This window comes from Microplitis mediator, chromosome 7 (genome assembly GCF_029852145.1).
Source record: "Microplitis mediator isolate UGA2020A chromosome 7, iyMicMedi2.1, whole genome shotgun sequence".
NCBI classification, from domain to species: Eukaryota; Metazoa; Arthropoda; class Insecta; order Hymenoptera; family Braconidae; genus Microplitis; species Microplitis mediator.
In genome coordinates, this window is record NC_079975.1 from 65,651 (window position 1) to 88,182 (window position 22,532).

At 25.6% G+C, this 22,532-nt stretch overlaps 1 protein-coding gene across 5 annotated transcripts; it reads left to right on the forward strand.

The window, feature by feature from the left end:
• The first annotated feature begins 39 nt into the window (after positions 1-39).
• On the forward strand, positions 40-21,977 carry LOC130672320 (whirlin). Of its 5 annotated transcripts, XM_057476831.1 has the most exons (16): positions 42-255; positions 5,498-5,913; positions 5,980-6,293; positions 6,687-6,698; positions 7,745-7,875; positions 10,114-10,437; positions 10,535-10,767; positions 10,847-11,150; positions 11,492-11,551; positions 12,914-13,071; positions 13,437-13,515; positions 13,761-13,874; positions 16,682-16,885; positions 17,970-18,278; positions 18,345-18,423; positions 18,504-21,977. In XM_057476831.1, the coding sequence occupies exons 2-16, from the start codon at positions 5,516-5,518 to the stop codon at positions 18,644-18,646; spliced, it is 2,862 nt and encodes a 953-aa protein (XP_057332814.1). In that variant the 5' UTR covers positions 42-255; positions 5,498-5,515; the 3' UTR covers positions 18,647-21,977. The 5 variants fall into 5 exon arrangements, with proteins under 5 accessions (XP_057332818.1, XP_057332816.1, XP_057332814.1 ...); XM_057476833.1 differs by lacking the exon at positions 16,682-16,885 and having other exon boundaries at positions 41-255; XM_057476832.1 differs by lacking the exon at positions 6,687-6,698 and having other exon boundaries at positions 43-255.
• Positions 21,978-22,532: the final 555 nt, after the last annotated feature.

Genomic DNA, 22,532 nt, shown 5'->3' on the forward strand with positions numbered 1-22,532 from the left:
ATGCTCATGCTCAGGGCTTGGGGCAGTTTGGGGGCAGCTTGGGGGCTCGGGCCGCTTGGAGTTTCGAGTTGGTACTTGGTTACTTCGAACTCGGTATTAACATCAGTAGTCAGTCGTAAACTCAAAGCCGGCCTGTGAGGCTGCGATGCGCTTCATTAATTTTAATAATTGCGTTCTGCGCTCGCGTGTCGCGACGTTTGTTAAATTAATAACGAACGGAGGACGTGAATTTATTTATTTACAATCATGAGAGATGTAAGTTGATTTTATTATTTATTTTAAATAATAATTTAATATTTTATTTTATTTTTTTTAATTAAAATCATTAAATAAATAATATAATTAATAACAAGGTTAAATGACTGCACCCTCGACACAATTTTTTTGCAGTTTAACATCGCGTGTTCATACATAACATACCCGTATATACATTCTTGGATTTTATTTCAACATTATTATTATTACTATTATTTATTTAATTTTTCTTTTTTTCTGTACGTGATTATAATCGTGTGTGTTTACTTTTGAATAAATAATTTTTTTTATGAGTTTAAAATTATTAAGAGTCAAAAGTATCGTTATATATATTATGATAATTATGTATTGATTTCGTTGCATGTTTATGATAGTAGGGGATAAATATTGTGAAATATAATAATAAATATTCGTTCGATTGATGACCACGAAAAATGTAGAAGCGCCACGATAACCTGATAACCGAGTTTCTACCTCGCGCCCTCTTTTTTTTTTCTTTTCTTCCTACTATTTTAAATTGTTTGTATTATTACATTATATTACTACTTTCGTATGATCCTTTTCGGTTGCCATTTTACAGCAATCATTCAATGATGTGCTACTAGTGCTGTATACTTTACACAGTACATATATATTTATAAAAATAATAATAGAAAAACATGAGTGTCATTCTCATTTGTTTATAGAATTAGTCTAAATTTAATAAATAGATAAATACAATGAGGCTATTTGACCACAATGTAATTATTCTCTCCAATACTTGTTGGTGTTGTTGTTAATTGCTGATAACTATTATTTTTATAGTAAAACATAATTAAATGTAATCATTATTTTTATGAATCGGAATATTTAAAAATTATGAAAATAAACTTGAAAGAAAAATTAACTGAAAAAAAAAAAAAAAAAACTTTTTTTTTAGAATTAAAGAAAAAAAAAGCTTGAGGTAAAATTTGACTCTGAACTAGAGTCTACTGTTTCCATTAGACCGAGCAATTGCCTTTAAACCTATTCTTCTCATGTTTTTTTTTCTTTTTATTTAGAAGAACCTCATAACGGTTGAAAAAACTCAATATAAAGTGTTTAGTTTTTTTTTTTTATTCAAGTTTGACCGAATATACATTTTAGTCAAAAATATTTCACCAATTTTTTTTTTTTAATTTTATTGGCGTTTAAAATAATAAAAAAATATATATATATATGTGATTAGATGTATGAATATTGAAATATTGAACTATGCTGATGTGAAAAGGTGTCAGCATATTTATCTCTTTCTTTATTATTGCATTTTTTATATTAAATTTTGTTAAAAATAAATAAAAAAAAAAATAATAATAATAATAATAACATTATTGGTCAGAGTCGTTGTCGTTGTATCGTCAGTCCTCGACCTCGTCGACGTTACGATCGATCGACACGACCAGAAAGCTTTACTCGTACAAAAGAGATAGCGTGATAGATGGTAGAAATTGAAACGAATTAAATTTATGTACAACAATTATTTTAATATTTTTAATGTCACAATAATAAAATTTTTCATTAAGATATTTACTATTTTATTTTATTTTACTGTTTCTTTTTTTTTACTTTACTAGAGAAAAAAAAAGTCGTTGAATTATTTGTTTTTATCGGGATAGTGTGTAAAAAAGAAAAACAAGTATCAACAAATTGACATAAAATAATACTTTGATTATTATAACTTTATAACAAATTCTAACATGCAAAATAGTATTTTTAGACATGATATTAACGCGTAAACATACATCAAAATGTCAGTAAAAGACGTATATAGTTATATATGTTGATGTCTACAATAGTACAGTAAAGGAAATTTCGATTTGTACGCACGAAATGGTAACATAAAAAAAATACCAAACATGACAGGAAATTGGTTTGTCTATCCTTTAGAAATGTGACCCTGATTGCCTTTTTACAACTTTAATACTACTGTATATTACTCCCTCGCATTACCATCAAACAATTCAATCAATTTTTTTCTTTCATTTTTTTTTATCTTCTATATATACATATTAGGCAATTTAAAGCTTAACTTTATTTAAACCAAAAGAAAAATTAACATTAAATAAATAAATTAAGTAGAAATAAAAAAAAAATTTAATTTCACCAAAAGAAGCCTTATGTTATGACGGAATACATCTAATTCTATGTAATGTGTGATAATATCTTTATGTTTATTTTTATATTTTATCAGACGACCAAATACAAACAAGATTTTAAATAATGATATATACCAATCAACAATCACATATAATTTTCATTTTGTTATATGTATATACGATTTACATCAGAGTAGATTCATTATAATTTATAAATTATGTTATTATATACACGGAAAAAACAATATAGTAGTGGCAACTCTCTGGGATAGTACTGAGTACTATCCCGGACAGTAGTGGATACAATCTAGATAGAATACAGTACTGTTTGAAATTTTTTTTTTTTTTACCGAAAGTACTCAGTACTATCCTAGAGAGTTGCCACTACTATATTGTTTTTCCGTGTATATAGTTGTTTAATAAGTATACATACTATCAACTAACGTACCAAGTAATAAAATCAACGGCAAGACCGACACTGCCTCTATTTGTGTGTGTGTTGCTTTTAGTGTAATCAGCAATTGATTACCAATTACTAATCAACAAATAGACAAAAAAAACAAGATGGTTTATGTATGAACCTATTGGAATATCATATTATAAGCACCTAATTCTTATATACAACAAATCGATTGACCCTTTGTCCTTTACCCATCCCCGAATAGTAATATCAAGTGTAATAAGACACTAATATCCAAATCAATATATTTAAATTATAAATTTATACCTCATTTGTAGATAAAATTTTAACTGTTTCTGCCAAAGTAATCAAAGCCTTGTAAATAATAAATGACAAAAAATCTTTGATACTTGAACTCTATCATAATAACATACATATGTATTAAATGGAATTTATACCAATACTTTTTATAATAAAATTGTATTTTGAAGGTTTTACTGATCATTTAACCGTGCACATGGTGCTACTGCATCCAATGTCTAAAACCTAGTGAATATTATATATATGCTCAAGTTTAAGTGAAACTTTTACTTATAGATAAGTAAGAGCCAGAGCTATAAGTGAAATAGAGGGAAAATAGATAAGAGATAAGAAAATAAATAAGCTAAAAGATGAGAAATGAGACATGAGAAACTAGCCTATATATAGTATACTATCACTGGTTAGAATATCCTCCAAATGAAATATTACTACTGCAGTATTCAAACTCAAAACACGCCATTATATCCTATAGATAATACATATTATTAATTCATTAACGTTATTAGTTATATTGATTTCATTATTCATTTATTTTTATCAACAAGTATAATAATATTTAAATTATTGTCATTAGATCGATGATTAATATTTTATACTTCTATTTGCTCTTTCTTTCTGCCTTCATGTATATCATGTATTTTTATATTTTTTTACTATAATTATTATAAATAATAATAGTAAATAGTTATTTCTATTTATAACTTGGGTTTTATTTTTGGTACGTGCACTTTGGAGCATCATTGATTTCACGTTGCCTAGTGTAGTTTAAGAGGCAGAACACGCGGTTAATTCTCACGAGAGCGCTCGCGTCGTTTAAACAAACCGCGTTAGACAAGAGATTGTGACCTACAACAAAACTCTCATTTTTTTTTTTTTTTTTTTTAATATTTATTTGGTAAAAGTACAATATCTTTTAATTTTTTTTTTTTTACTAGACAATAATTTAACATGTTTACAGAAGCTTAAGTTATTTTATACTTGTATTGATAAATATTTTTTTTTTTGTAAATAATAAAGAAAAATTAAAGAGGAATACCAAGAAATAATAATTTAATTCGAATGTCTGAAATATATAAAATTTTAATTTAAAAAAAAATCAAGTTGATACTTAGGCGAACCACAAAATTATTGACTTTTTTTGTAATATGTAGAATAAGTGATATTCAATTGTATACATACATATATATACACAATCGATTTTTAGTGATTATATATAAACGAGGATATATGCATATGTTTTATATATGGATGTGTGGGTGGTTATTCAAGAGTCACGGTTATTGATATGAGCACGTGCTCTTTATCAGGTATATTATCTTTAAAGATACATAAGCTACATTATTATAAATTATTATTGGTAAAACTGGCCCTACTACTATTACTACTATTACTACTACTGCTGTTCCTACTAACTAGAATGTTGATAATTTACGAGGGTATATTATTATATCATTTTCAAGGCCGTCTATTTTGATAAATATATCTATGTGAAATTTAATTTTTTTAGTTTGTTAAAATGAATTGTAAACGAAAATTTATTTTAAGATTTTAAATAAAATCAATTTAAAAATATTTTGATAAAAAATAAAAAAAAGTATTAAAGAAAATAAATAAATAATACTAAAAGCTCGGCCATGGCCATTAAAGAATTATCAGGGCGGACGTAGGTGGAAACAGCAGGAAGTCATCCAATTACGATTATACAAGCTCCGTAAAGATCGCGATCTGAGATTCGAGGTATCAACGTCACGGCAGGTACTCTATTGACCCCCTGTCGAGTGACAAAGACCCGGTGTACGAGTAATTTTATCCTAGGCATTAAAAAAAATTAATGAACATATAAATATTTACATTATAAATATCAGCATTTATATGTGCACAATTTTATTCCCTTAGCTTAATTAATTCAATTTATTATTATATATCTAACTATCTATAAGGGCGTATAGAATAAAAATAGTTTTAATAGTACTTTAAGTGTAAGAATAAACAATAAATAAAGTCATGCGAGTCATAAGATGCGACAAGTTGTTTGCCGTTGTTTGCCGTGCCAAATTTTACTCCGAGACATATTATTGAGACAGACAGTCAACTGAGTCAAATGAAAGTACAGAACAGTGACCGAAAAACTCAGGGGATTCCCCGATATTTTTTAGACGTGCCAACACAATTAAGTCTCATTATCTCAATGTAATATTTGATTTTTATTTTTTTATAAATTTTACCGAATATGCTACATATATATTCAGGGTGTGTATAAGTAATAATCTAATAATGTATAACTATAAGCTGTGTTTTTTGTTTCTCATTTTTTTTGGTCATAAATCTTAACAAAAATTTTCGTAGATAAATAAAAAATAACCACTGAACATGAGAATAAAAATTTAATAATAATATACTTGTATAGATCTGATTGTCAGAAAAAATGGCAAGTAGTACGGAGGATTACGGTTCGGAGCTCCAAGAATTACAGTGGGGTGGTGGTGGTGGTGGTGGTGGTTCATCAACGCACTTTTTACGTAGCAGTACTAATTTGTTGAGAAATACTGGGGGCAGTAGTACTGTTGGTTATTATGAAGCTGAAGATTTGGAGCCGATTGGTGGTAGTGGTAGTGGTGGTGGTGGTGGTGGTGGTGGTGGTGGTAGTGGTAGTAGACACATCGGACAAAATAGAGGTTACTACAGTCCTCCAGGTACTAGCTATACTATTGTAGAAAGACCACCGAGTGCACCCCATCATCACTCATCTCATGCGACACCTTATCGACATCGGAGTCATACCACCAGTACCAGTGGTGCTATTTCACCTGAACAAGTTTTACGGTAAAAAAATATTAAATAAATTAAAAATTGATTAATAACATAATATAATATAAAATAATGTATCAGAATTTTTAACAACGGAGTGGCTGAAAGAAGACAAAATGAACGTAGAACACCAGCATCAAGCCCAGCAAGTGTATCAGCATTACGTGGTGCTAATACAACATCATATTCATCATCATCATCATCAGCAGTAGCAGGAGGAATAGGAGGAATAGGAGGAATACAAACAGTTACAACAAGTCCAACATCACAATCCTCATCAGTACCACAAGCTTTGAGTCTTCAAGAGCTGACTGTACGGACTATAACAATGACACGTGATCCACCAGATTCGCATCATGGATTTGGTATTTGTGTCAAGGGTGGTAAAGATGCAGGTAAATAAAAAACAAATTAATATATATACATACATATATTATTTCTTTCATTTTTTTTTTTTCTTTAATTAATTTATAAATTATTTTTTATTTATATTATAACATATATTACTTGCTATTTTATTATTACTTTGCTTTTCATATTTATTTAATTTATAAAAAATAAAATTAAAACAAACGAAAACATAAATTAAGCTGAACGATCTCTTGAATTGATTATTAAAATTATTTTTGATTCGAAAAAAAATGTTTAAAGTACTATAATAATAATATTAAAGATAATGATTCGAGAGTTCAATTAGCTTCTGAGTTGTCTTTAGTGTGTATTAAAGTGAAGCAATGTCATCATAAATCACTGCCAATGTATTTCTGTTCTTTCTCGCTGTACCCCAGAAGCGCAATCAGGTAAACATAATATCACACACGCGAGTTGTTGTTGTTGTTGTTGTTGTGGTTGTTGTTATTTTTGTTTATTATATTTATTAACAATTAATAATAATGTTAATAAATTCATCATCATTTTTTTTTTATTCATGGCTATTGAGTTGCATGATTTACCAAAAGGGGTTATTTTGATTTTTAATAAATTATAGACTTGTGAAAATAAATTAACAGATTACTTGCAAATAGTGTTATTAGAAAATTTATGTAATTTAAATGAATCTATGTTGATTTTTTCAAGTAAACTTAAATTATGACAATTAAAACCATAATTACCCCTTATTGAAATTTAACAAATAAAATAGCACTGCATGAAAATATCGATTATATATACCTATGTGAGTTTAAAATAAAGAAAACAGTTAGTTTATTATTTAAGTAATTGTTAGTCTTTAAAAAATAAATTAATCACGGCAATAATTTTCTCAAGTTTCTGAGGGATTTAAACTATTCACTCTCTCTTGCATTGATAATTAATTGAAACGGTGCCTGTTGCCCATCAGGAATTCGTCAGCCTCGGGAGATTGTCATTTAAACTTACTACGAATAATCAACTCCATTTTTTTTTTCTAATCAATCTAAACTTTTATAATAAAATTTTTTTTATAAGTACATCTCGTGTTACAGCATGTGCTAAATCACTGATTAAAAATATATATCAATCACGTGCACGTCTATTTTTTTTTAAATAATAATAATTTATTTATTTTAAAATTATGATCTCAGTATTAATCGTGATAAATAGTCCTTGGTATGTCCTTGTAAAGGGTAGGTAGTGGGTTGAGTGTGTTAATAGCTGTTGTTAAGAGAGATGAGTATGAAAGATGAAAAGACAATTAGTGGACACTTGTAAAAAAATAAAAAGTGAATCGGTTTAATGATAATGCGGGCTGCTGATGATGATGGTCATAGTAATACTATATGTATATGTATAGTATTATTAGTTGTATGTAGGTTGAGTGACATTTAAATTTCCTTAATAATATCTATATTATTATTGTTGCTTATAGGTGTAGGAGTTTATATTTCAAGGGTTGAAGAAGGCTCTGTTGCTGAAAGAGCTGGATTAAGACCAGGTGATACTATTTTGGAAGTCAATGGAACACCATTTCGTGCTGTTACTCATGAAGAAGCGCTAAAGGTATTTTTTAAATAATTTATTATTATTTCATAAACAAAATATCTTTCAAAGACTTACTTAAAATAAGTAATACTTTAATGTATTCGAAAAAGATAAAAAAAAAATCAATTTAATATTCAGTGATATTAATTATTAATTATTGGATTTTTCAAGGCACAGATATTGATAATTGATAATTCTCATAGAATATTAAATCATTTAATTTAAAAAGGACGATTTTAAATTCATTATAAAAAGTCTTAATAATGGTAATAAATTATTTACTAATAATTACGTGGTATAATTAAAAATTGTTTATTTAAAAAAAAAAAAAAATGTATAAAAGAGTAAAGAAGCTCAGGAATTGATTTAAAATGACAAGGAATTCAATACTCGTCACGCTCTTGTGGATTTTTCGTTTGACAAAGCTAAAGCATGACAATAGCCCATCATCCACTATCGGAAGAGTTTAGTAATGACGTACATAAAAGTAAGAAAGAGAAATAAGTAACTAACAAAAGTTAAATCTATACGAAAAAAAATAAAAAATAAAAAGTTGACAATTCCCCTTTTTTTTTTTAACTAGAATGTGAAAAATATGTGGATGTTGTAGTAACAACAATTTATAGTAAAAGTTTAATTTAAACTATTTATAGTTTCATTGATATAAGATATTAATAATAAATGAAAATATAAACTACTGTTTTATTTCATGTAGTAAGATAAAAATAAAATTTTATTATGATTGTCAATAGATGTATGTCAACCCTGGCCTGTAGTTTGTTAACTCCCACATTTTAAATCGATTGCTATGAACAATGCAAATAACTATTGAGCTGTCGTCAACTGCTACCGAGTTTTCCATAAGATTAATTATTATCATTATTATTAACAAAACTAAAAATAAATAAATATATCAATTTTTATAATTATTAATTATACAATTGTTCCTGTAATATAAAAATTAAAAAAAAAGAAAAAAAAATATAAATAAATAATAATATTTTGGTAGTAAAAATAATTAGATATTTTATATAAATATTGTAATAGCGATGACCTAAAATTGGTATATTCACCCTGACAAGTGGTTTTCTATCTTGAATTACAAAACCGGCGCCAGGATTCTCGTCGTATCGTCCCCGCTACACACGCGTTATATTCACTGTCAACATAATTTATATTTTTTCTTTCAACAATATATACTCTTATCTCTATATTACTCTACTACGTTACAATGTCCTTTAATATATCTTAAATAAAAATAGTAAACTTTTATCTTTTCTACTATACCCTTAAGAAAATGTTTTATTATTTTTTTTTTTTATGTTAAGGCATCATCTATGTTAATCATTTAATCTAATGAAATTAATAATACAATAATTAATTTAACCGACAAATCTAATAAAAATGGTATTATCAGTTAAATGTTTAATGTATAAAATATTAGAGAAAAAAATATAATTCCCTGAGAATATAAAGGGCGCAAACTCCAGACATTGATCTGTAACTTGAAAGGATACACTGCCTATTTCATTTTTTTTCTCTTAAATTTATTATAATTTTAATAAAACTTACAAAGGAAATTATTTAAAAAATTAATTAAATTAATGATATTATTGTTATTCGAATTAAATGGTATATATGTTCTTCTAGAATTTCATTTAAATTTATCCTCGGATCATGTAAATCATAAAATCATACCTTAGATAACAATGGGATGAAATTCAAGCAATTCTACTTGCTAAATATTTATCATGCTATCTAATAATAATTATAATTTTTATTTTTCGTAAAATGTGTTAGTTGATTCATAAAACATTTAAATTAAATAAAAAGAAAAAAACTAGTGATAAATTATTGTTGTTGACATTAATTTTATTGTTGGAGTAAATTTAACCCAAAAAATTATCTTGGTAGTTAAAGAAGATATAGAATCTAATCAGGGATTGGAGTCAGGTCAAGGATAGGCAGGATGTGACGTCACGGGTAGCAGTAGTCTGGAGATCGATATTTGTGTGGGAATATTATTGCGTCACTTTTGTGACTTGACTCTACTCTGCTCCTTTTACAGTTCATTTAGCAATGTTTTTTTTTTTTTCCTTTTTCCCTTCTTTAATTTATTACTTTGTCAGTCAATTGGAAACCCTATTTGATATTCAAAGCTTTAAAAGCTCTTTAAAAATTTTATTTCTCGTAAATAAATTTAAAAAAAAAGTTTAAATGAAGAATAATCAATGTAATTAAATTTTATTAACATAGATGTTAAAGTCATGTAGAACACTAAGCATGACTGTACGTGGACCGGCATTAGATCCACGATGCCGTGGAGGTCATCCGATATGGTCAACAGGATCGGGAAGACAACAATCTTGCTCGTGGATGGATCGTCAAGGTCGTCCAGCATCACCACCTCCTTTGCATCCACGTGACTCACGACATGGATCACGAACTCGTAAAGTTGAGCTTTGTATTGAACCCGGACAATCATTGGGTTTAATGATACGTGGTGGACTAGAATATGGACTGGGAATTTATGTTACTGGTGTTGATAAAGATAGTGTTGCCGATCGTGTTGGTCTTTTGGTAAATTTTATAAATTTTTATTATAATAGTTATAATAATAATAATAAAACTTATATTTGTATTAATATATATATTTTTGTTGTTGTTTTGAAAATAGGTAGGTGATCAAATAATAGAAGTTAATGGTACAAGCTTTGAAGAAGCAACACATGATGAAGCTGTTGAAATACTTAAAACAAATAAACGTATGAGTTTAGTTATAAGAGATGTTGGTAAAGTACCACATTCATGTACAACAAGTAGACCTGTTGTTGTTCCAAGATATCATAATCAAACTGATCATGATCCACAGTCAATATTAGAAAGTCCAGGAAATCATCCACCTAGTCCGTAAGTTGCTAATATTAATTTTAATTTATAATATTATTTATATATATATATATTTTTTTTTTTTATATATATATATAAGAACAAATACAAGTGATTGGAGGAATCGTGGAGTACATACTGTAGTATCCTCAGCAACAGCGGCAATGGTTGAAGAAAAAGCACGTGTTGTTTTGGCCCGTAGCGAGCGTGCTGCATTAACACAATTAATTGGTGATTATAGAAATCGTCGATTAAATATTGAGGATCTTGTTGCTAATCTTGCAGATTTACTCAATACACAAGAGAAATTGACACTCCTCACAGAATTACGTGAAATAATTGATGGCAAAGATCGAGTTATTTTTGATGATCTTGTTTATCGTCCAAGAACTTTTACAGCAAGAGTAAGTATTTTTTTTTCTTTTTCAACTTCCCGCCAAGAAAATTGTAAATTTTCAAAAATTCGGCAAGTTATTGGTTTCGATCCGATTTTCAAAAATCGAATTTCTATCAGATCTTGACGTTTCGAGGTTCTAGGAAGCTATTCTGACTAATTTCTAGATCATGTCCGAGTGTATGTATGTGTGCGGGTACATGCTCGAAGAGCTCGAAAATTAATTCACAACAATGTTTTCGAGCTCAAGAAGCTTGAAAGTAGCGGCAATTTTTGAGGTTGGCCCGCAGAGTCAACCGATAGATCGATTTTTTAAATTTTAATTATAATTTAAAATTTAATATTTTACAGAGGAAAGGTGATAGAGCACATTCAGATCTTATTGTAACACCTTCAATACATGATTTATCAGTAAGTTTTTACCAAAACATAAATTTTAAGTGTAAAATAAATATTTTAATATATAGTATGTAATCACAGCAATTACAATAATAAAATTCCTCAATAACTCATTAACAATAAAAACTAGTAGATTTAATAAGTTTTAAATTAGATTTCCTTTCTTGTTTCTGTCTTTTTCTGTCTCTTTTTGTACACACACACACACATACACATACGTGTCTCCTACTTGGAATTTACACTCATTATGTTTTTTTATTTTTATCACCTTTACACGCATAATATAAATATTAGATTTAAAACAACGATAAACCATATTGTTAATAAAATAGATAAATGGATAATTTTTTAAAATCGAATTATTAATTTTTATAGTTAAAAATAAAGTTTATTAATAATATTTTATTTATTATTATTATTCTTTTTTTTTCTAATTAGTTTAGACATTTTAATTAGTGAAAGTAGTTTTAACTGAAGATTAATTAAAAAAACAAAGTTTGATAAAACTTGTTATCTCAAGTTCTGCGATTGACTAATTAATAATAATAATATTGTTTTGAATGTTGCATGATTTTTTTTTTAAACCTCATCAACTATTAATTTAAAATTGATCGAAATTATAATAATTGAATGATAAATTAAATTTATTTTAAACGCTTCAATATGCTTGCAAGTGCTTTTATTGTTTCAAATTCATTGATACACTGTTTCATACATTAATATACGTATTTTCTATTGATATTTAAAAATAATTTTAGCTTTTAAATTACGCTTAATTATGCCCTTATATATTAAAACAAAAATTAAATTTTAAAAAATCAATATCCTATTGAAAAAACAATTTTAAATAGAAAAATATTTTTTTTCATCCCCTTTTTGAATTTGCCTGAGCTTTGCTGACTTTTTTTTTGTTGCCGCGTATTTAAGTGCAGAAAAATTATTTATTAATTTAAAAAATTCTCGCGCGACTTTTTAATATTTTCATTTAATTTATATTAATAAAAGTACCTAAAGTCTCAAAGCTCATGCAAGCCCTAAGATGAAATAAAAAGAAAAATAAATATAATAATATGTTATATTATATATTATCGGCATGGTGGAATCGGTTTATCAACCCTTGACATGGCAGAAGAATTTACTAGGACATTGATGTATAATATATAATGTATATTTCGTTGACTGATTGATTTATGGATTGTTGGAAAAATTAATTTATATATAAATTGAAACTGACAACTATTACGAGGACTTTTGAGAAGTATCATGTTCTCGGTTTTTCCGAGTTTGGATGACATAAATCACAGATAGATTATTTAAAATAAAATAGCCAGCTTTGATACCGGTTATTGTGTCTTGTGTTATGATTTGCCTTAGAGGGGTGCCCAGACCGGATCGTGCTGTCGTCCAGGACGACTGTTGGACCTCGAGGGAGATCCTCTGGGTGTAACTGGTCCACTGCTACCTCGGGATAACCAGGAACACAGGTCACCGAGCGAGGACAGCGGTCTTGGTTCTGATATGCCTCGTACGAGGTCCGCCAACACCTTTTTTTATTTATTACATCTCAAATGTTGTTTACTTTTATTTTTCTTTATTTAAATAATAAAACTACATAAGTTGCCATTGAGAGTCTCGAGAATACGTTTTAATAATTATTTATTGCCACAAATAATTTTTATTTCACTTATCAGCTAACTTTTTAATTAATAATTAACTTTTAATATTAATTGTCTATGACTGAATAAAATTTTATATATTTATGAAAATATAAATGATAAATAAACGTTTTCACGAGCAACTCGATAAATATAAATAAAGAAGAAAAAATAAAATAAAATAAAATAAAATAAATAAATAATAATTAAAGGATGTGGTTAGAAAATTTTGGATCTTCCAGGACTGGATGCAGACACACACAGCATCAAGTTGCCACATCTGATCTTACACTCTCTAATGATGACGAGTACGACAATCAGGTACAATTAAATGTCAATCAGATGACAAATTAAAGGCAGAGACAAGTTGGGAAAAATTATTTTCTATAATTAAAGAAAAAAAGTCGCGCGAGATGAAATTATTTATTTTTATTAATCATTAAATAAAATCTTTGTTTTATCTTTATTTATTTTATTTATTTTTTTCAAAATTACATATGAAATTACATTAGATAAAAATTTAAATAAATATATATATATTTATACATATATGCTTTTCATTACAGGATTATGATGATGAAATAGATAACGATCGAGGTAGAAGACACAGCTCACCAGGTGGATCTAGAGGTAATCCACGTGATTATTCTTCTCATCATCACTTACATCCAGATAATTTGGTAAAAATTTATAAATAAACATTTATTATTTTTTAAATTATTAGTTTATAGTTATAAAAACCGTGTGACATTTAAAATTAGTAGTTATGTAGTTATATAGTATTAATTGGCAAGTTTTTAAGTTAATCAATAATAGCTGACATTATATAATATATAATTAAATGGAGACTTTATTAATTATTTTAATTGTATTTAAAATAAATAAATTTGTTATAGAGTTGTAATAAGTTATAAAGATGGTGTTAGTGGTGGTAATAGTACGTAGTGTTAAAGATAAAAGTAGAGAGATAACAAAAAAATTAAGTGCAAGTCTAAAAAAAAAAATATATATATTGAACGTTTTCCTAAGGGTTCATGGTCGTACAATTTTTTTTTATTCATTTCATTAACTTCCGTCCACATATCAAGTATTTACATGCAACGATAAAAAAAAATTATTATTTTAATTCAATATATTTTTAAATCGAAAGGGAAGAGTATATTATATATATTATTAAAATTAAAATATAATACATGAATGTGAAACTAACAGAATTTTCGCGATTTGCGATTCGCTCGAGTAAGTTTAATGTGGAAAGTGAGAGAAATGATTTATTATTATTTATTTAAAATTTTTATGAACATTAAAACGTTAAAAATTAAATTATTTGCAAACTGATATTTTTTAATCTAAACCCAAGATATTTATTTAATATTTTTTTTTTCTTTTTTTTATTTGGTTCATTATTTTTTATTTAATGTATAATAATATATATAAATAAAAACAATAATTTTAGTTAGCTTGTAAAAAAATGAAATCTTATTTATTTATAATTATAAAAAAATAATACTAATAATGAGATTATTTACAAATGAACAGTAAAATATAACTATGATGTGTTATAAATACATGATTGTAAATAAAAAAAAATGATAATATGAATTTTTATAATATAGGTACAGTAGCATAATAATATGATAATATAATTTATAAAAAATAAATAGTAAATATTAAATAATAAGATTATGGATTGTATTAAAGTTTGTCTTGAATAGCTTGTCGTAATTCTTCGGTAGCTTTAGCAACGTCTTGAACCTGTCTAGCCGTATGAGTGTCTACACGTATGACACAGTGTTGAATTGTTGAATTAGATCGTCTAACAGAGTTACCACTACCGAATTTAGGCCGTGGAATTTTAACTCGTTGCACATCGCTCAACCATGACTCCATTATTATTATTATTTTAATAATAATATTAATAATAACAAAAATACCAGTTACTCGGTTAGTCTAAATAACAAAAATAATAATAATTATTATTATTTTTAAATTATCTTGTCATAAATTATTTAATTAAAAACAAAAAAAAATTATATAAGGATTTAAAATCCATACGTTGCCATATAGTAACACTCGTTCATCTCTCTTATAACGTCTTAAAACGTGAAACCGGTTAAAAATATATATATTTTCTTCCCAGGCTCGAGATTGTGTACCGTATTGGAAATACAGTTACTTTTATACACATAGTTTTATATATTTTTTAAATAATTTATATTATTGTAAAATAATGAAAAATTTTAATAACAATTTAAAAGTTATAAGCAAAATACACAATGACAATTTTTTAAATTAAATTAAATTAAAAATTAAACAATAAAAAAAATAAATATACTTACGAGTAAAAAGTAAATTTTTAAACCATAAATTTAGTTAAATAACAATAATAATTATAAACGTTATAGAACTTTTTTAAATGTAGACAGGATAAGACTAAATTATTTTAACAGAGTCTTAGACTGAGGAAAGACTGTGAAAGACTGAAAACTCATGAGTCAACTGACTTAATGGTCGGTGTATATGTTACCTGTGTATAGTCTTGTTGTTTTTGTTGTTGTTGTTGGTGTTTATTTTATATACGGATGTAGCAGTAGTATCAGGGCAGGTACTCTTAACTAAACACTGTGTTGTATTAAACAAGGATCAACTACAATATCAATAATAAAACACTTGTTAAACAAAGATAGAGTTTAGTATTTTATGGTATAAGTCAGTGTGAAAGGATAGAGAATATAAACTTTAAGGATAAAATGAGAAAGAGAAAGGAGAGTGAGTAAATAAGATATACTGTTTAACATTGTTGCCAAGTTTTCACATTACATTCAAAAAAATTATCACTATTATTACAAAAACCTTTTTTATTTTATTGTTCAACATAATTGACAATATTGTAAATGCGGAAGACTATTAGATATTTTTTTTTTTTTTTCAGTTATTTTTACAAATAATTAATTTTAATTAGTAGATTTTTATAATTTAATTCGACACTGGCATTGAATTTAAATTAAAAAAAATTTAATAGTTTAAAGTTTTAAAAAAAAACAGGTCAACTGATGAGCGGATATAGGAAATAATATATGAGAAAAAAAAAATATAATTTGTTTACTGAGAAAAAGCGTGAGTCAATCGGAGAAAGTTATTTTACTTGTTAAAACGTCTACGCTGATTTAACTTGAATGTTTTATTTTTATATATCAGTTTAAATATCGGTGTCAATTATTATTTAAAATTTTTTAAGAAAAACTTAAAAATTTGTTAAATAAATGCGGGAATGTTATTAAATAAATAAAAATCTGATATTAAAAAAGGATAAAACCTGGTGAAACAAGTAAAACAGGTCAACAGCCACCTACTCCACCTAATTAATAGGGAATGAATTAAGCAATAATGAATGAATTTATTTAAATAAAATAATATTTATTAGTTATGAGTTATGATTGTTATATTATTGTTGTTGGCGGGTTGGCCCCCGACCATATGTGTATAGGAAAGCGACGGCGGTTGCGAAGGTAGCGACGTCGAGATGATCGGTAATGGCCGTCGCGACCGCGATACCGAGGATGAGGACGAAGGAAGGGAAGAGAGGAGCTCGGAGGGTGGAAGTGTAGGAGGTTTCGGTGGTTGGAGATCACACCTACTTGGTGGTCTTACCCAGCGTGTCAAGTCCTGGTATTGGGGCGCCAGACCCCTCGTAAGTTCATCTCCAAGAACTTCCGCACATTATTTTTTAATAAACATCACTTTATTTTATTATTTATTATTAATTAAACTTTTATACAATCTCTTTATCAATCATTATTTTATTTATTTTTTATTAAAAACATAGTATATATAAAACCGCACGCTTACGGATGAATGTTTTTTTTTTTTTTATCATTTATAAATAATTAAAAGTGGGAAAAAAAATTTTCAAAATTTCATCGTAAAAAAAAAAAAAAAAAAACTTGCATTTTATAAAAACGGTTAATGCATGTATTTAGAATTATTATATTAAATGTCACTATTAAGGCTAGATCTAGTGCTAATTAGACTAGTCAACATAGCCATTGTTTTTTTTTTTTTATAATTAATAATAATAAAATAATAAATAGATTGGCACTTTAATTGATTTTAAAAATTCTTCAACTCTTTTAAATTTATATTTAATTATTATTAATTATTAATTAATGATATTTTTTTTCTTTTTTGTCTTAATATATATTACAATAAATTAAGAAGCACGTTTGTTTAGATGTCTTGAGCATGCTTTCACAAAAAACACAACAGTACAAAAAAAAAACATTAATTATATAACTTTATTTAAATTTTAAAATTGAGAGTTGAAGAAACAAATGTGCACTTTTTACTAGTCATAAAATTAAAATTATTAATAATACACTAAATAGTAATATTATTTATTTATTTTTATAAAATTTTATTTTAAATGGTAACTAAAAGATAATAAAATAAACACCACCACTCTCCGAGCACCAAAAACACCCTACCAAATAAATCTCTATCAGCAAGCATGTCTTGAATATTTTATTATTATCATTATTGTTATTACTATCTATCTATATTTGTAATTACTATTTTATATATACAACAATGATACTTGAATAAAAAATAAATAAATAAATAAATTAGCACAAAATACTACAAATGCAATAATACAAACTTATTACGTTATTACATTAGTAAGCCTAATAATTATAATTTAAATAATGTATAAAAATTATTATTATTTAAATTATTTAGATAACTAATTGGGGATCGGTATTTTTTAATTTTAATAGGAACTTGCGCACAAATTATCACGAAGTTTCGATATGCAAGAAGCCCAATTACTGGAGGAAGGTGGTGCAACTGGTGGTACTGGTGGTAATCCAAGTGGAAATGGACCACCAAGACGTCATCACAGCGCACAAAGATTAACACGCAATGATATTGCGGATCGACGTGAAAAAGATGGTAGTGCACTTGTTGTACCAGATCATCAGGGTAATTTACGTATTACTGTTAAAAAAACAAAATCGATACTTGGTATTGCTATTGAAGGTGGTGCTAATACTAAACATCCATTACCTCGCATTATTAATATACACGTAAGTTTATTTATTATTATTATTTATTTTGATATTTATTTTTTTATAATAATAATAATAATTAAGGACAATGGAGCCGCTTTTGAGGCTGGTGGTCTTGAAGTTGGACAATTAATACTTCAAGTTGATGGTCATAAAGTTGAAGGTAAATTAATTAATACAAAATTCTAGTTTATATATATATATATATATATATATAAAATAAATCTAAATAAAAAAAAATAGGACTACATCATCAAGAAGTGGCGCGACTTATTGCCGAATCATTTGCAAGACGTGACCGCAATGAAATTGAGTTCCTGGTGGTAGAGGCTAAAAAAAGTAACTTGGAACCAAAGCCAACGGCTTTAATATTCTTGGAGGCGTAGCAGAAATCTCCCACCTCTGAGCCGGAACCACCGTAAGATTCACAGTCATAACGATGATTTTATGGTTTTACCATGGCCTCAAAGGTGCTAAGACCTTTTAAACTTTTAAATTATTTTATCATTTGTTGATTTTATTAATAAATCATTGACATAAAAAAAGTGGGTAAAAACACTCGTTTTGGATTTTTAAACTTGTCAGTGAATACTTAATACATTGTTTCAGAAAGATATTTATTTTATGATTTTTAATACAGTCTGAAAAAATATAATATTATAACAACATTTATAATGTTGATACATATTGTTTTGTACATTGTAAAAGTCATTTTTTGAGGGCATCTCAAACTCGTATAAATAAATATTTTTATTTATTATCGCAGTCTTCATACATCGATGCTTTCGATAATCAATAATTTATTGCATTTTAAGCAAATTATAGTCTTTTACTGTATTTAAACATTTATTAAAGTTATCAATTTCCTTATAGTGTCCATAACTAGTGTATCTACCCTAACTTTTTTTTTTCTTCAAAATTAATAGAAATAATTATTTATTATTATGGTTAGTGAAAAAAAAATTATTTATTTATTCATTAAGTACTTATGTAATTTTAATCAAAATAATTATAATACTTAATAATAGTTTCCAAATCCGGCTTATGAAGGTGGGAAAATAAAAAATAAATTTTTTTAAAAATCAACATTTAAAGTTGGCTGAAGGCCTGATTAAATGTTAACAAAATAAATGAAAAATGTCATTAATTAAATTAATTGACATTACAAGCAATGAGGCGACTGATATCAAATATATACTTAAATAACATATATATTACGTACATGAAAAAAAAAACAAAAAAACAAAAAAAAAAAAAACGAAAAAAAAATAACTGGGCTTTTGTAATAAAATAAATAAAGTAATGTAAACAGAAGCCATTAAACAAAATAAATAAAATATAAAGAAATAAAACTAATAGGTCGCCAATTGTGCCAAACTACTTCCAAGGACCTCAATAATATTTTTATCAAAGATCAATTACTTGTATAGTAAAAAAAATTTTGTAAAATAAAAAAAGATGCTTTAAACGTAACACCGTTAATAAATAAAATAAAAAATAATTTATTTGTTGCCTGGAAAATACGTGGATAAACTTGTTGACTTTGTTATTATTATTATTTTTATTATTATTAATAAAAATTAATATTTAATAACTATTATTAATTATTATCATAAATAAATAAAAAATTAATTAATTGCAATTAAATTATAAACGACAATTGTTGATGATGCTTGAATACTATATATATGTAAATGTGTTGTACATAAATGACTCAATCAATTAATGAATACATACATGTAAAAAAAATCAATAAACTAACAACTAAATAAAATCGGTTAGATTAAAATAAATGTGTGAATGAATAAACTTAATTGTATAATGATAAAATATAGTAAATGAATAAAAATAATGAAACAAAGGGAATAGCGGGGGAAAAGTGAAAGACACGATTTACAACGGTATCGAGTACTACTTTGGCAAACTATACAATTTTAAAAAATTATCATGTTTCTATTTAATTATTATTATTATTATATTTTTATTAAATATATAAATTAACTAATGATTTAAAAATTTTATAAATAGACTAACAGTAGGTAATCATTATTGAGGTTTTAAACGTGTGATCAATGTGCCAAATGTTTTTAGAGTTTATGATATTTATTTAAATAGAATTATAACATTATTTATATTATAACTTTAGATGATTGAGTTTGACATAAAAAAATTTTTAAACAATTAAATAAATAATGAAAGAAAGGAAATTTAAGTTAAGTAGTCTAGTAGGTTGATAGTACAGAGCAGCATAACGTTTTGTTACTATATACATATATGAAGAAAATGAATGAATAAAAAAAAAAACTAGTGAAAAGATTAAAATACTTTGTTATGGTTTATCTCAACATCAAGACTATAAGATTAATATAGTCGGGTCAATTGTATTTTTATGAATTTGAAAAAGAGATTTTTTATGAAATATTATTATTGTTATTTCTATCCTGATTTACTTGTTTTAAATGTAAATATTTTAAGTTTATTTGATAATGTAGTCAAATATATTTTATTTATTTATTGTTTTATGGTTTTCGAATAGTATATAATAAAAATGAAAAACAACAGATGAATTTAATTAATGGATTTATTAATTTTTTAGTTGACACGCACAATAATAATATCACTGATAAAATTCGCACTGCTTTGAATATAAGGAAAAAAATGAATAATTAATTGCTAAATTATAATGTTACAAAAAAAAAAAGAAAATATTGATATACATATAATTAAATAAACTATAAATTTAAACTAAGTGAATAATATAAAAATATAGAATATTTTTCTAAGCGGCTAATGTGGGGAGGCAGACATTGTTAATTTATCTGCATATCCGACTATGCCTTATCGCTTTATGTGTGTTATGTTGTAAGTTAGTAAGAGAAAAATAATAATTATTATTATTATTTACAAGGAAAAAAATGTTGTATAAATAATTAATAAAAACAAAAAAAAAATAAATAAGAAAAAAAGAAAAATAAACATGAGACTTATGAAAAATGTAAAAATATTATTGATAATAAATCAATCAATATGCAGTTGAGTTATAAGTAATGAGTATAATAAGCTTTATCCATTTTCTAAATTATATAATAATAACTATATTATCATAATTTAATAATCGAATTTTCGCGAAACAGAAAAAAAAACATATAATTTATTTTTGCAATAGAATTATGTAATATTATTAATAAATCATTATTGAGAATATAAAATGTAACGTATGATGAAGTGAAATTATAAATAAAGTTATGAGAAAACTTTAAATAAAAATAAATTAAATTGATGTTTCCATTTCATAGTCTTATTGAGTATTGCATAAATGAGGAATGAGTTTAAAACAATTTAACTTTTTACAATTTAGATTGAAATTAGAAAATTTTATTAACATAGTGCTACTACAGTAATAATAATAATAATAAAACAAAAATACTCTTAGTTATAAAGAAATTTAATGCTAATAATGTAATCATACATTAATTATTAATATAAATAATATTAACATTTATGGGCATCGGTATATATATACATACATATGTGTATATATATATATATATATTTGTCTTTGTCTTTAAATAATATTGCCCTCATTATAGTTAAACATTCGACATTTATTGCACAATTGTCCAATAATCGACGTCAGTCGCTGATTACGAAATTAAAAAAAATAAATCAATTCCACAATCCCGATTCATTAGCTACTCTTTTTTTTTATTAAAATAACTTACACAGACTTGTTAAATACGTATATTGCTAGAAATTATTAATTTAATTATAATTATTATTTTTTTTTATTAACTAATTATAATAATTATAAATTAGATAACTGATGATTCGTAATCTCAACTTGAAATAAATTTTATTCAACTTATATCGGAATATTTTTCTTTTAAATTAATAAGTTTATAATTTCACTTCATATTTTATTTTTCGATAGAAATCCATCAACATTTAAATTATTATTGACTAACTAACACATACGCTTTTTTTTTTTTTTTACAATAAATTAAAATTTTATTGTAAAAAATGATTAAAAAAACGCTATCAATTGGAAAAAAAAAAATTATCAAATGTTTCATCAGTTTTTATTAATTGCTGCTATATAGCATTAATAAAAAATAATTATTTTTTGTCTTGTATTTGTTTAAAAAAAAAAAACTTGTATAAGCAATAACTTTTTGCAACTGTATTAATTTGTAGATCTACGAAAATAACAAAATCTAAAGTGAGAAAACCGGTTAATTAAATTATAATTTTAAATCAATATCAAAAATATTG